General features: G+C 44.5%; 1 protein-coding gene across 1 annotated transcript in view; it reads right to left on the bottom strand.

Annotated features, from left to right (window-relative positions):
* LOC307133475 (interferon-induced very large GTPase 1) overlaps positions 1–13,503 on the bottom strand; it is a gene marked incomplete at both ends in the record, with an annotated part of 35,104 nt that extends 21,601 nt beyond the window's left edge. The window contains 5 exons of the mRNA XM_079828557.1: positions 733–1,002; positions 1,116–1,391; positions 11,780–12,028; positions 12,473–12,507; positions 13,490–13,503. Coding sequence (XP_079684683.1) covers positions 733–1,002; positions 1,116–1,391; positions 11,780–12,028; positions 12,473–12,507; positions 13,490–13,503 — 844 coding nt within the window. The remainder of the gene's footprint in view (positions 1–732; positions 1,003–1,115; positions 1,392–11,779; positions 12,029–12,472; positions 12,508–13,489) is intronic.
* Positions 13,504–16,786: the final 3,283 nt, after the last annotated feature.

Here is a 16,786-nt window from a genome sequence, read left to right as displayed (position 1 = left end):
CTATTTGAACAGGTTGACTGCATTTGAGCTAACCTTGGTTAAAAACAGTTAGCTAAAATCTACCATTGCAATCTGTTTGCATTTAGCTAGATAGCTGAGCTGTCTGTTCAGCAAAGAAATCCCTTGCAGCTAGCGTTGGCTATATTTCAAAGCATAGTAATTTTTTTTTTAAATATAACATTTCATTATAAATTCAGATCTTATAATATTGCTCTGTGCAACTTACCTTACCAACTTGCGTGGAGTGAAGAGCGCTCGTTGGCGCTCAGTTCAATTTGAGCGCCAGTGCTGTGATTGGCTGAAACTGTAGGGGGCGGGGAGGGCCTTCCATGCAGCGCTGCCTTGAAGACTACGTTGGGGGCTTAAAACACCATCGAGCAAATTGCTCTTTCTCTGCTGAAAAGACCAGCTTACTTACTAAAGTGATCACCCATGTGTATTCATGTCGTTAACCTATATGACTTTTTTCTTCTGAAGAACATAAAAAAATATTTGGAATATCTCATTATCTAATTACCTAGTTTAATCAGCAAGACTTCCAATTTACATTCCTTTTACATTGTGTTCAAGGTAGAAATTGTATCAATGCATTTCTGCATTGTGATGTTAGCACCATGTTTGGAGCTAAGTAAGAACCAAACCAACCTGGATCAGATTGGAAAGACCTGAGCTGGTGTTTTCAGCAGGGTTTAAAGTAATAATAATAATTAAAAAATAATAATAATAACTCACTTGTGCGTTGTGTGATTTTAACAGGAGTGCTCTCAAGTTTTTTGCCTTCTGATTCAATTACAGTGCAGACAGAGAAGGAATATTCAGTTCCTGGTTGTAAACTTAATACATTTGCTTCTCTCTTCTTTGTTCGAAACGACTCTATTGTATTGGCTTCATTACTGCAGATCACCCTGAAACTGTTCTTGTCATCAATCATGGGATCAGTCCATTTCAGATAAACGGAAGTTGCACCATTTTTGATTTCCAGGTTTTCTGGTGGGAGTGGCTCTGTTGAGGGTTAAAAAATACCATATTGTTTTGTGCATCAAATTTTAATTTGAGCATTGACTGAATATTATGAAACGCATTGGCTGTAAAAGGGCAGGCTCCTAATCACTTACTTGTGTGGACGATTAAAACGGCTGGTTCACTCTGTTTGTCATCATCCAGTATTGTGTTTATTGTGGCTTTATATTCAGTGGCAGGAGAAAGGCCTTCCATTAAAATGGTATTTTCATTTGATTCCACATCCACTGATAGTGTTTCTTCATCATTTTTATACATTATCACTTGGAAATTGTAATGACTGGGATCCATGTTCTGAGGTGATGTCCAACTTAATGATATAGATGTTGGATCCTCTGAGACATATTCAACATTTTCAGGAGCTGGTATTGCTTTAGGGGAAAAATGAGTAAACTCATGATACAAGTTGACAATTTGGGGGTTTCAAAAATCTTTTCACAAACATTAAATGCTAGTATGTCACAGTTATGTTCTGTTTAATCGTATTTTGACATTCTGTTCCTTTGTTTTTAATTCCTGTTTCCCAGCTCTGTTTCCCTGGTTTCTGATTATGTATTGTTTGTTACCATGGTTACTTATCATTTCCACCTGTGTCACATTTAGTTTCCTTTGTTTTGTTCCCTGCATTTGTAGCCCAGTTTGCCTTTTGGGTTTGTTGGCTATTGTCTATGTTTTTTGTGGTTGTTTTCTATGATTATTTGTGAATAAGTACTGTTTTGTTTTGAGTACAACATGGCTAAAGGCACACCTTATGACAGCCACAGTGTAATAGATTCTCCTTTTAGATTTAATATGAAACTGTTACTAAAGCAAAGCAGTGAAGATATCTTGTGTTATATCTTCTTGTCGGTGTTGTTTCTGATGCAGAGTCTGTCTAACCGTTTCTCCTTATAATCTTAATAATCTCTAGACTGGGTAAACCCAGCCTGATCTGCCGGCGATTTGATTTCGCCCTGGAATTCATTCTGGAAACCTGTACATTCATTTCTACTGCTTCTGTTACACTTTTGCGGGAACCAATAACAGACTGGCTTATCCACCTGGCGCGCTATTGGCGGGTTTAACACGATGACGGATAGAGAAGCGATGGGTCGTTGTCCGTTTATATCATGCATCTTGTGGTCTGTTTGGTTGAAGGACTATCCAATTGCATACAGAGTCATTTGAATTATGCTCATTTATCACGCCTCTTGTGGTCTGATTGGTTGAAGGACTATCCAATTGCGTACAGAGTCATTTAGTTTATGCTCGTATATCACGCCTCTTGTGCAGTAGAAAATACATAGCAGACTCCCCAGACAAATGTTCAGTCTTAAATTGAACTTGGTCTGGTGATAGCCAGACAAAATAATCTCCATATTGCTTTAAAATACAGTATTCTGTGCAGAATTTAAATGGGTCCGATGCATTTTCTGATCTGCGATGACTTGCGCTTAAGATCCGCTCCATGCTATCATGTCTCTGGACCGGAGCAGACTGTGCGCGAGCTGCGGCTGTTCGCATGACATTATATATAGTGCACTATGTGCCATTCATCATATAGGAAATAACTGGGTGAACAAGTGACCGATTTCAGCTGCAGCTTCAAGGTCTATTTATAGTGTAGGGGGTGGGGCAGGAAATCTGATGAGAAGTGCAGTGATGTCTTTATGGAAGTGTTAGTGTGTGGAAGTGAGAACGCATACGTTTCGATCATTGTTTTGATGATCGAAACACACTAGCTTGTTTCTAGCACACTAGCTTATAGATAACCTTAAGACTAGCATATTCATACTAAAAGTCAAAGAACTTAAATTTGGATTTCATGGACATTTCAAGGAAAATGTGCTTTTCGCTTTTCGCAACCCCCTATAGCATACAATTGAAGAAAAAAATGTATATGTTTTTATTAAACATTGATTGATCAACACGTTTTGTGGGAAAATAAGTAATTAAAGTGGTTTGTTTTGCTTAAAAATCTTATAAAGGCATGAGGTGGTGATAAAAGGCTCACCAGGACAGGGTAAAAGGCACCAGCGGGGGCAAATAACGCACCAGGGTAAAAGGCGCATTCAAATTTATTCTATTTTAAACCTACTTTGTGGCACAAAAATTCATCTCAACACTTTTCTTAACAACCAAATTTGACCATACACATAGAAATTTGGCTGATTCTTGACACGATTGTGGACAGCAATGCAAAGTTTATTCTGCGCTAATTTGATCTAATATTTAATGTTTTTTAAAATGTTGCAGATTTATATAGCAAATGAGAATCGATTATTGACTATATTTTGCTTGCTAATGTTTTTCAGTTTTGTTCAAGGTAATTAAAGCAACAGTTTTTACTATAACGGTATGTGGGATAAAAAAAAGTACATTTTTCTTAAGGTGTGCCTTTAACCCCACTGTACCCTACTGTAACTACAAATACTTTTACTAAGTAATATGTTTAGCAAAATATGTAAGTGAATACTTGTTCAAAACAATCACTTCATTAAAGTTTTACTATTTCTATTTATTTAGATAAAGGAAATGTATTTGTTTGAAAAAATAGTCATTAAAATATGTTAATAAAAAAAAATTTAAGTAAAAGATTCTGAAAGCTTTTAAGGAGATTGCATTATCTAATAAAAACTGTAATATGATATTACAGTGATAACAATAAATATTATATTTTGGTCACAATTTAGCTTTGGGTCCAATTCTCACTGGCTAACTATTAACTAAGACTTCTGTGTTCCCTTTCGTTCAGTCACTCCGACGTACGTCAGTGACTGACGAATGGGGGTTTTGCCTAGAAGCCAATTACCTTCGAGGTGTTTAACAGCGCCCAATGGCGTGACAATGCCATGGGCAATGCGGAATTTGCATATGTAACTCCGCCCCACCGCGTGGGTATATAAGGAAGTACGGTGCCAACATCGCATTATGTTTCTGCTTTGGAGCCAAGAGTACCTCTTCACTCCTTCAAGCCTTCAACTGAGTCTTTGTCAGCCTTCGAGACGAGCAGCTTTCCAGAGGCTTTTCGGCACGTTCCAGTGATCGCATACTGCCTGCCTGCTGATCTGCGCAGTGGTCCGTCTGACAGCTGGTGTGTGGTCCCTGGGCGCTTCGGCGTCTCTGTGAAGCTTCCTCTCTAAAAGAGCTTACACGTGGCACGTCCTTTTCAGGATGTCTCGCCCGTGTACTTCTGGGTGTGGCCGGTCGTTGACTTCCTTCGATGGGCACGATCTCTGCTTGGTATGCTTGGGCGTTCAGCATGCTCAAGCAGCGTTCGTGGATGAGTCATGTTCCCACTGCGGGAACATGACCATCGCGGTGCTGCGGTCTAGACTCAAAGACCTTCGTACAGAAGTGAGAGTCCCCTCAACCACACCCCGATCTACCGCGCCCCCCGTGGCCGGTACTTCGGCTGGTGGTCAGGGTGACCTGAGGGTTACGGTGTGGAACAAAGCCCCGACGCTCATGCCTCGGGCCACACCCCCCTCTAGCGTACCGCAACCCGCGAGTGTCCAGGCTGAAATCGTGGGGCCAGCTCCGGCTCCCCCGCACATTTCGTTTGGCGCTCCGGAGGATGATGCGATGTCGGTCACCGCATCACAAGGTGGGCTCGAGTCCTCTGAGGATGAAGACTCGGCTGTGCTGCCGCCTTCGGGCGCGCCAGCATTGCCCGAGTCTGACCCAGAGCTGACAGCCATGTTGTCTCAGGCAGCCACGAGTCTAGGGATAGAGTGGAACCCTCCGCCCTGTCCCGAACGCTCGCAGCTCGATGATTGGTATCTGGGGGCCCGCGCTGACTCACGTCAGTCCCCGCCCTCAATACCTTTCTTTCCCGAGCTGCATGAGGAGATTGCCCGGTCCTGGAAGTCCCCGTTGTCTTCCCGTGATCGGTCTGCAGTCTCCTCCGCCTTCTCCATCCTTGATGGGGCCGCGGCCAAAGGGTACACTGGGGTCCCCCAGGTTGAACGTTCTGTTGCGATGCAACTGTGTCCTCAGAGCGCTTCGACCTGGCGTGGCGATCCTAAGCACCCCTCCAAAGCCTGTCGATTCACATCAACCTTGGTGGCGAAATCGCACAGAGCTGCGGGGCAGGCTGCCGCCTCTTTGCATGCCATGGCGATCCTACAGGTCTACCAGGCCAGGATCCTCAGGGAAATGCACGAGGGTGGAGTTGATCCGGGGTTCTTAAATGAGCTGCGTGCCGCCACCGACCTCGCTCTCCGGGCGACGAAGGTGACCGCACGCTCCCTGGGTCAAGTGATGTCCACAAATGTGGTCCAGGAGCGACATTTGTGGCTAAACCTGGCCGATATGCGGGACACCGAGCGGACACGTTTCCTCGATGCCCCCATATCCCAGGCTGGCCTCTTCGGCGGAGCGGTTGAAAACTTTGCCCAACAGTTTTCAACCGCCCAGAAGCAGACTGAGGCTCTCAAACATGTACTGCCCCGGCGGCCAGCTGCTGCCTCCACCCAGCCGCCGGCACAGTCGCCTCAGCCTGCTCGCCGCCGAGGACGCCCTCCTAAGGCTCCCGCCCCTCCCACCCGGTCCCAGGAGCAGCCTTCACCCGGGCCGGGTCGCGGAGGAAGCCATAGGAAGGCGTCCAAGTCCCCTCAGGCCGCCCCGCGCCCCGCTAAACGCCAGGCCAAGCGGCGCTCCTGAGACGGACGGCTCAGGGATGGGATATTCTTTCCAGGAGATGGTAGCAGGACCACTCCTTCCCCCGGTGGAGGGCCGGGGGAGAATCCTTTGTTTAGCTGCTGGCCCCCGGGTCAGCAGCACCCTATTACGGTCAAAGAAAGAATTAACACTCCCATCCCTGAGCCCCCAGAGTCTGGCGATGCCAGTGCGCGCCACCTACGGGTCCCGCCACTCGCATCCCACTCTGTCGCCAGCCCCCTGGCAGAGCAGACCCCAGTGGAACGCGCGTCCTTCCCTGGTCTCCTCTGTCAGGACGCAGCCGTTAACCGCACCCCCACACCGGGACGCCCAACAGCCTCCCTTGTCCGGGTCGGTAACGCTGCATCGCTGCCCCACATCGGGTACGTCTGTAGTCCGAATGACCCCGCTCGTACAGTCCCTGGGAGCCTGGCTTCAGATTCCAGGGCTGTCCGGCTGGGTCGAGAAGACGATCAGGCGCGGCTACGCGATTCAGTTCGCGCAGGTTCCTCCCTGTTTCCGGGGAGTCCGCTTTACTATGGTCGGGGCCAATGCCCCTGTCATGCGAGCGGAGGTTGCCACCCTACTGGCGAAGGGTGCGATCGAACCTGTCCCTCCAGCCGAGATGAAGTCCGGGTTCTACAGCCCCTACTTCATTGTACCCAAAAAGACCGGTGGGTTGAGACCAATCCTGGACCTGCGCATCTTGAACCGTTACCTTCACAAGTTTCCGTTCAAGATGTTGACAGCGAAACGTCTTTTCGAATGCGTTCGTCCCGACGATTGGTTTGCAGCGATCGACCTGAAGGACGCCTACTTTCATGTCTCCATCTTACCTCGACACAGACCGTTCCTACGGTTTGCTTTCGAGGGGCGGGCATACCAGTACGCGGTCCTCCCATTCGGGCTATCTCTGTCCCCTCGCGTCTTTACGAAGATTGCCGAGGCAGCCCTTGCGCCCCTTCGGCAGCACGGGGTTCGTATCCTGAACTACCTCGACGACTGGCTCATACTGAGTCACTCTCGAGAGCAGGTTTGCGAACACAGAGATCTGGTTCTCCACCACTTAGCCTGTCTGGGTCTTCGGGTCAACTGGGAGAAGAGCAAACTCTGCCCAGTGCAGAGGATCTCTTTTCTCGGTATGGAGATTGACTCGGTCGCCATGTGCGCGCAGCTTACGAGCGAGCGCGCGCAGTCTCTGCTGACTTGCCTCCGTCAAATCGAGAGCAAGAGTGCGGTTCCACTGAAACATTTTCAGAGGCTCCTGGGGCATATGGCATCGGTAGCCGCGGTAACGCCGCTCGGTTTGCTACATATGAGACCGCTTCAGCACTGGCTTCGCGATCGAGTCCCGAGATGGGCATGGCGGTCTGGCACGCTCCAGGTCCAAGTGACCCGGGCCTGCTTACAGACACTCACTCCGTGGTCGAACCTCAGCTTTCTACGGGCCGGAGTGTCCTTAGAACGAGTTTCCAGGCATGTTGTTGTATCAACAGATGCCTCCGCCACGGGCTGGGGTGCCATGTGCAATGGACAAGCAGCCGCGGGCTCCTGGACAGGACCCCAGCGCCTTCTGCATGTCAATTGCCTCGAGTTGCTGGCAGTACGGTTCGCCCTGCACCGCTTCCGAGCGTTGCTGAGGGGTCAACACGTACTTGTCCGGACAGACAACACGGCCACAGTAGCGTACATCAACCACCAGGGCGGTCTACGCTCCCGCCGTATGTCTCAACTCGCCCGCCATCTCGTCTTATGGAGTCAGAAGCACCTGAGGTCCCTTCGTGCTATCCACATCCCGGGGGTCCTGAACCGTGCAGCCGACGAGCTCTCACGGGTTCAGCCACTTCCTGGAGAATGGAGACTCCATCCCCAAACGGTCCAGCTGATTGGGGAACAGTTCGGCGACGCACAGGTAGATCTGTTTGCCTCCCAAGACTCTTCCCACTGCAGCCTGTATTATTCCCTGACCGAGGGCACGCTCGGCACGGATGCACTGGCGCACAGCTGGCCCCAGGGCCTACGCTTATATGCGTTTCCCCCAGTGAGCCTTCTCGCACGAGTTCTGTGCAAGATCAGGGAGGACAAGGAGCAGGTCATGTTGGTCGCCCCGTATTGGCACGGCCAGACCTGGTTCTCAGAACTGCTACTCCTTGCGACAGCCCCTCCCTGGCCTATTCCTCTGAGACCGGACCTCCTCTCTCAGAGACGGGGCACCCTCTGGCACCCGCGCCCAGCGCTCTGGAAGCTCCACGTGTGGCTTCTGGACGGGGCGCGGCAGGTTTGAGTGGCCTGCCACCTACGGTGGCCGCCACCATCACTTCCGCTAGGGCAGAGTCTACACGACACCTCTATGCGTTGAAGTGGAACCTCTTCGTCACCTGGTGCTCTTCCCGCCAAGAAGACCCCTGGAAATGCCCGATCGGGTCCGTGCTTGAGTTTCTCCAAGAGGGGCTGGAGCGAAGGCTGTCTCCCTCCACCCTCAAAGTTTATGTGGCCGCTATATCTGCCCACCACGATCTCTTGGAGAACAGGAAGGTAAGTCAGCACGACCTGGTCATTAGGTTCCTGAGGGGGGCGAGGAGACTGAATCCTCCTCGCTCTCCTCTCGTTCCCTCTTGGGACCTCTCAGTAGTCCTAAGTGCTCTGCAGAGGCCTCCCTTTGAGCCTTTGCGGTCGGTCGATATTAAGTTCCTGTCGATGAAGACGGCTCTGCTGACCGCATTGGCCTCTCTTAAGAGGGTCGGGGACCTTCAGGCATTTTCGGTTGACGAAGCGTGCCTAGAATTCGGGCCGGCTAACTCTCACGTGACCTTGAGACCCCGGCCTGGATATGTGCCCAAGGTTCCTACCACTCCCTTCAGAGATCAGGTAGTGAACCTGCAAGCGCTGCCTTTGGAGGAGGCAGACCCAGCCTTGGCATTGCTCTGTCCAGTACGCGCTCTCCACGCTTACGTAGACAGGACGCAGTGTTTCAGGACCTCAGACCAGCTCTTTGTCTGTTATGGTGGAGAGCGGAAGGGAAGTGCTCTCTCAAAGCAGAGGTTGTCTCACTGGATAGTAGACACCATTGTTTTGGCTTACCAGCAGCAAGGTAGACCATGTCCCCTTGGTGTGAGGGCACACTCCACCCGGAGTGTGGCCTCCTCTTGGGCTCTAGCGCATGGCGCCTCGCTAACAGACATCTGCAGAGCTGCAGGCTGGGCGACACCCAACACATTCGCCAGATTCTATAATCTCCGAGTGGAGCCAGTGTCCGACTATGTACTCGCCCCCCCGAGGGGCCGGTAATGGACCAGGCTTAGGTGTCTTCGCTTGCTCGCCACTCCACTCCACGGACTGGATACGTGCGATATATTCCTCAGGTGAGCTCCCCGAGAGCCCTGAGCTCCTCCAGCACTGTCGACGCCGACATCAGTTCAGTCTGCCCTCTCGAGCCCAGACCCTCATGTCCGGCCAGGTGCCCCGTGTGCATGGTTCCCTCCGGCGACCCCCACACGAGTATTTCCACCGTAAGCCTCCTCAGTGAGCAGGTGTCTTTCCCTTGGCAAGCCCTGCCACCCCTAGGGTTAAAAATCCACCTTCGGCTGGTACCCTAGAGTTCTTCCATATGCAGCCCACAGCGGGTCATATGTGTACTCTCTAAGTCCTCCCCACGGGTAGGCATCTTTGGCATTCCCTCTCTGGGATATGCTTCCCAGTGTACCTTGGTAATCCTGTGATAAGTGGGAGTCCTACGGCCTTAAGTGGCGGGATCTCACACTTACGCAGGGCACTGGACGACAGCTGAGTGGCGCGGTTATATTGGAACCCCCATTCGTCAGTCACTGACGTACGTCGGAGTGACTGAACGAAAGGGAACGTCTCGGTTACGTATGTAACCCTCGTTCCCTGAGGAGGGAACGGAGACGTACGTTCCTCAGCCACATCAGCTGTGCTGCTGGAACGCGGAGTTCAGATCTTGGCTCCGCAGCAGATACATAATGCGATGTTGGCACCGTACTTCCTTATATACCCACGCGGTGGGGCGGAGTTACGTATGCAAATTCCGCATTGCCCATGGCATTGGCACGCCATTGGGCGCTGTTAAACACCTCGAAGGTAATTGGCTTCTAGGCGAAACCCCCATTCGTCAGTCACTGACGTACGTCTCCGTTCCCTCCTCAGGGAACGAGGGTTACATACGTAACCGAGACGTTTTCTCTGTATTTACTTTTCTCTCCGTATTTACTTTTTTAGTCCTGGCAACAATCCCTAACATTGTGTTGTGCATGTGTAACCCCTTGAACCACCCCCTCTAAGCGGGACTCGAACCCAGGTCCCCCAGCATGTGAGTCGGACTCTCTAACAAGGAGGTTAAAGGCTGCAACCCCTAGCGCCAGTAGAGCATCTCTTGAGATCAGAGGAGTGAGGTTTACTCGCACAGCGACTACTAGCTGGCCTCCCTTACACTTGGGCAATCTCTACTCACACATAGAAAATGTTTAAAAACTGTTAGGCTTAATATATGCAAATATGTATACTGTAATTCAGTTTTTTTAGGATTTAGTGGAGGATGCAGGTGGAGGTAAAGCACTACTGAAGTTTACATTCTGCAATTAAAAGAAAAGTATAGCCTGTAGACAATAGTTTTATTTTCCTCATGTCTTATATGTCTAAAACAGGTAATAAGGAAATTAAGATATGTGCGGCATGCGACTGTTGAACACGGTGCGTTTGGCGTCGGCCTCTTTCAGGGCTTGAGTTATTGCCTTTTAATATCAAACACGTCAAGCTCGTGATTTTCTGATGTCCTTTCATTCGTCTCATCCTCATTATATAATGAAGAAACTTATGTTCTGTCTCTTGCCAGATGTGATGCAGGGGAGCTTTGTCATTAATGTTAGTTTTTATTTTTATTTGCAGGGTTTTAGCTTGCAGTGCCGCGTTTTCTTCACCACAACAAGACATCCTGTTATGCAGAAGAATTCTTGAATGTATTCAGAGTTTTTCCTTATTGAAAATAAGGTATTTTCACCCAAATATCCTGTGTTGGAATTTACTTGTTAATAAAGTAATGTGATAAAATGTCAACCCTGTTGTCTGTTTCTGTATTTTGCTTAATATATTTATGTTTTTAGTCATTTTTGTCTTTTGGGACAGTGAGAAATAAACAATTGTTACTACAATTTAAAATATTTAATTGGACCAACCACACAGTTTCACTGTAAAACATTTCTCCAATTCAAAATTTTCTAGTGACTGATCACATCTACATTTTTTAGTTGGCCAAATTGAAAAATTTGGATGTGATCGGTCACTAGAAAATGTTTAATTGGAGAGGTCTGACATTTTTTACAGTGTTGGTAAATTACATTTTTCCATTGGCTCAACATATTATTTCTAATTGAGCCCATCTTAACAGGCTGTTGCCACAATGGATAAAATTCAATTCACAGAAATTCAATTTGGCCAATTGAAAATTTTAGATGTGACCAGTCACTAGAAAATTTTGAGTTGGGAAGATTATACATTTTTTCCATTGGCTCAACATATTATTTCTAATTGAGCCCATGTTAACAGGCTGTTGCCACAATTGATAAAATTACATTTACAGAATTTCACTTGGGCCAATTGAAAACTTTAGATGTGACCAGTCACTAGAAAATTTAGAGTTGGGAAGATTTTAAATTTTTTACAGTGTAAGAACACATTGGTAAAACACACCCATAAAGATATTTTAAGAATGAAGAGAAACAAATAATTTGTCATATGTCACAAATCATCTTTTTATCATGTTGCTTTATGTATTACGTTAAAACTACCACATTGTTTACTTTTGCTGTCAATCTACTGTACAATTTACATATGCTTCTTTTTGTAATGTTCTAATATACCGCCAAATACATTTTCAACTTTTGGTATTAAGGAGTCAAGATAAGAGGAGAAGTGATTTTTGTCCCCAAGCACTGTACACAAATCATGTTTAAAAACAAACACATATGCAACGTTTCTCTAATTATTTACTTCATTCTATCTCTATAATTATTCAAATACATCAGGCAGAGTTGTCTTTGATTATTTGTGGTTATGTATTTTATCATAATATGATGTACATGATCATTGTAAGCAACAAGTTTACCTGTAATCACAGATTTAGAGAAACACTTGCAGTTGTCATCAATTGCCACCACTGTGATGTCATAAGTTGTTCCAGGTTGGAGTTGTTTTATCTCAAAATGGTTTGCATGTGTTGTATAAGAATAAGTTACTCTTGCACTTGAAGCTTTCCATTTAATTTTGAATTTTTGTTGTCCATATGCAGTCACACCTGGATCTCCCCACTCTAAGCGGACAGAGTGTGGGCCTACATCAGTGAGTCTAATGTAACCTGCCGGAGGGGAATATTTGGAAAAAAGTTTATTTACATGATTACAAAGCAATTGATTGGTTTTGTTTAATCTGAAAAATTTTTTGAGGTGTGTTGTGGTAAAAATATCTATGGGTAGTGCCAGTTGATTGTCGAGTGCAACCATTCTACGTCATCAACCTAGAACGCAAACAAAATGGCACCGCCCATTGTCCAAATATATAATGGATTTTTTTAAATAACGTGGATCTTTCATGGGTTTTCTACTACATATTTCAGTAAGAGACAAAATGTATGTTATATTAAGCCATACAAGTCTTAACACCATGGGATCCCTTTAATAAACTGGATGTTTTTTTTTTATCTTAAAGCTGAAGTGTGTAATTTCTCAGTCACTTGTGTCACCACAGAATTATGTTAGATACATGTAAACTTCACAAATATAAGTCACCTATATTTCCTTACCTTCAGGTTCTTCTTCTCGTACATACCCGGTTTTCCTGTTATTTTTACACAACACAGACTTTGTCAAAATGTGTCCTTTCACAGTATATTGTAAATTATTATAAATGATTTATAAAGTATTTGATTCTAGTTTACCTTTGAAAACTACTGCTTTCATCAGGGTCCTCCATCTCATTCTTGAGAGCCAGTCAGTATTCAGAGATGCATCTTCCTTGAGACTTAGACCTAGACTTTTGTCTCTAAATAAAAGACATACCCATGCACTAAAGTAATTAGTGGCATACTTTCACTTTTAAATATACGTAAGCACAATTCCAGTCAGGGGTGGAGTGTGAAATGACTGCAGGGAAAAGCTCTTGTATTGTATAAAGACTCATTTAAAGATTACATTTAAGGCAAGGCAAGGCAAGTTTATTTGTATAGCACATTTCATACACAGTGGCAATTCAAAGTGCTTTACACAGAAATGAAGTTAAAATAGTTATAAGTGAATAAAATAAAAATATATATAGTATAATAGTTATAAAAGGAATTAAAAGGAAATTAAAAGGAAATAAAAATAAAGATGAAATCCAATCTGGGGTGGAAGAAAATGGAGAGTCAGGTTTACTTTAAAAATATTTGTCAGGTAACTGTGCGTTTAGACAGTACCCTTACAGACAAATCTTCTTGGCCTAACTTGAGGGTGTTCTCTAGATGTTTTACCCGTCAGAGCAGATCTAAACGGGTCTTCCTGGCACCAGAGCGAGTACTCCAAAAATATTTGTCAGGATAACTGTGCATTTAAACATTACCCTTACAGACAAATCTTCCTGGACCGGAACACCAGGGCTATCTCTACTTTGTTCGACCGTCAGAGCGGATCTACACGGTCCTTCCTCTTACCAAGGCTATACAGATCTATCCGTCAGAGCAGATCTAAACGGATCGTCCTCGCACCTATGTGGACTCGAACCACAATAACATTTATTCAGTGATGCCACTAATCAGGTAGTCAAAACCAAATTCATGTCTTACCTGATCAGAGACATCACGTCGGGGTCTAAATTGAGGATAACTATGTGGATTAGAACCACAATAACTGTTTAAGCTCCCCCGTCTCTCAACCTCTTCCACCCAGACAGCCTTAACAAAATAAAAAATAATTAAAAATAAAAGTATAATTAAAAAATAAAAATAAAACAGGGTTAAAATGAAACATAATTAAAGTGCAAGCAGTTCGGACAAAGCACAGAGCACATTGAGTAAATGCATAAGATAAGGTGCAATTAGTCGGACGTACAGTTGCACAGCTCATTCAGTAAATGCACAGCTGAACAGATGTGTTTTGAGTCTGGATTTGAAAGTGGCTACTGTTGGAGCACATCTGATCTGTTCAGGAAGCTGGTTCCAGCTACGGCTGGCATAATAGCTAAACGCAGACTCTCCTTGCTTTGAGTGAACCCTTGGTTTTTCTAGTTGACTTGATCCTGATGATCTGAGTGATCTGTTGGGTTTGTATTTAATCAGCATATCTGCAATGTATTGAGGTCCTAGGTCATTTAGTGATTTATATACAAGTAATAGTACTTTAAAATCGATCCTAAATGTAACTGGAAGCCAGTGTAAAGACCTGAGGACTGGTGTGATATGGTCATATTTTCTGGTTCTGCTCAGGATCCTATTTAAAGTAGGTTTACTGCATCCATAAAGGATCGATTTACAGGACATACTTACAATGCTCATCATTACAATACAATGAGATTATTTGCTAATATTTGTTATTTATACACAGTAAATTGTGGTTTAAAAATGTGCTCTTAAACAGCTTATTGGATCGGTTTTTACCTGTTGGACTCATATGGCTTTTCTACTCAGTCTCACTAAAAGTATTTGATACAGAAAAAAAGGTACAGTGCTATCACTGGGGCAGTACCCTAAGGTACAAAAGTGAAAAGGTACATATTAGTACCTCAAAAGGTACATATCAGTACTTTAAGAGTGCGTATTAGTACCTTAAAGGTACATATTAATACCTTAAAGGTACATATAAGTACCTTTTCGGTTTTGTACCTTAGGGTACTGCCCCAGTGACAGCAATGTACCTTTTTTTCTGACAATGCAAGTAGCTGGCAAACATTGCCTTCCATAGTATGAAAAACTACTATGGATGTCAATAACTACCAGCAACTGTTTGGTCAATAACATTTTTCAAAATATATTTAGTGTTCAACAGAATAAAAAAAAAATCTTACAGGTTTGGAACAACAAGAGGGAGAGTAAAAATGATGCCAAAGTGTTCATTTTGGGCGGAACTATCCCTTTAATTTTGCATACACTCAAAAAAATAGCTTGTTGGTTTAACTTAATAAAATTATGACACCTACTGTATTTCCACACAGTTTAACTGATTTATTTGAACTTAAAGCTACAGTCTGTCATTTTTTTTGGTCAAAAAGTATCCAAAATAAATTTGAGCAAGTACATAACCAGCCAGTGTTCAAAATGTCTCCTTAAGCTTGTAATAATGTGTTATAATTTGAGTTGCACTTGTCGTCGTTCATCTTTGCGTCATTACGTCACATCTGTAAAAAGGAATCCCGGCTAGTAGGGTTTATTGCATGTGAGGATGCTGCAGGTGGCGGATCATTTAAAGCCTTTTCTCACAGCAGCTGGAGTAATTAGATTTATCCTTTTTATGGCAGATTATAATCTAGAAAGGTCCAAATGACAATCATTTACCCGTAGTAAAAAGCAAAAGATTAGACTGTACAGAAATTGAAATCTACAGATAATGCGAATACATGCTAAATACACAGTCATGCAATGCTGTTGTTAACATTAACCATTTGAGAACAAAGTATAACAATAATAATTTGCATGGTTTGTGATAAGAGCTAAGCAATCGTTAAATTTAATATTGTAAAAAAAAAAATCTCAGTTGGTCAGAACAAAAGTGGCAGACAAATTACTTACTTGTTCAGATGACTTTTCGTACTTCCAAGAAGGGGTGAGGCCAAAAATGTTCAAACGGGTGTGCCTTCATAAAACAGGATGGGCAAATCGTATAATCGTATCGAGTATGAAAACTTAAGAACAGGGGCGTAGCCAGCGGGCGGGCATGACGGGCACAGGCCCTCCCACTATGATGACTAGCCTCTATAGAGTGCCGAAGTAATGACGTCACTTTGTAGGCCAAAACGCGGAAGTGAGTTAGCATTTTAGCCCTATGGGTTCCCTCGCCCTAAAGTCTATGGGTTTTTTGAATGGGTTTTTGCTAAATCGCCTGAAATAAGGTCTGTGGTTAACAAAGCCTCTATATATTTTCACGTTTTAATCTATGACATAAAACACACTAGTTATAACCTGCTTGTGATTTTTTAAGACTTTATTGTGTCTTAAAAACGATGGTTGCAAACAAGTTGCTAAAAGGGACTACATCCTTTGGCGGGGACTTTAGACGTCATCGTGACAAACAGGCAATCTCTCACTAGCCCGCGTTTCAGCCTTAGAATGAAGAACTTATTTGGCGTGAATAAATCGCACTATTCGCGCAAAGTTGGATGCTTGAACATTTGGAGTTTACTCTCTTCACATGTTTGTCTCGTTGAGAAATGGCTGACATGGGCTGTGTTTACACGTCCTTTTGTGTTAAAATCTACTGTTAATGTGTGACAAAACTTAGTTTTAAGACTTTTTCAGTCGATAATGTAGTTGTTTAAAGCTCAAATCTGTGGTTTATTTATAAGAAGAGTGCCTATTTAAACATTTAATCTGGTGTTATCTGGAGTTGTGAGCTCCAGTGAGTCAGCGGCGGTCAGCGCTTGTTTAGCCGGCGAGAGTTGACTTTCCTCGGCTAGTCCTTCTGCCGTCTGCCGCTGGCTCTGATGTCTCTGTGGCGTCTCCAGCTATAATTAGTCTTGTGGAGATTTAACGGCCCATATTTGCTCTCATGGATCTATAATTTGTTCCCTGGCAAATCGTTTAGGCTGAGTGCAAAGATAAGTTTCATTACTTGTTTATTTTTAGGCTATAACTGTACGTTACCGTTGTAAGTTAGCCGACTAGCACTGACTTTGAATGTTTGACTGAATTGTTTGCTTTATTTCATGTGTAGCTTATTATACGTTTTGTATTATTGATCATACATAAACTTGCATTTAACAAAAAGAGACTGGGTTGTGTTTCATGTCATTTAATGTTATCACAGTGCTAATCATATTGTCTGAAAAAACATTAACAAAAGATAAATCTCAGAGAGGCACGCATAAACAAAATTAGTTTCTAACATTTTTGGAAAAAACGAATGGGCAATATTTCTCATGAAAAAGTGGA

The sequence above is a fragment of the Gobio gobio genome (genome assembly GCF_949357685.1).
Source record: "Gobio gobio genome assembly, chromosome: 11".
In the NCBI taxonomy this organism is placed as follows: Eukaryota; Metazoa; Chordata; class Actinopteri; order Cypriniformes; family Gobionidae; genus Gobio; species Gobio gobio.
This window is presented reverse-complemented; position numbering and strand designations above follow the sequence as displayed.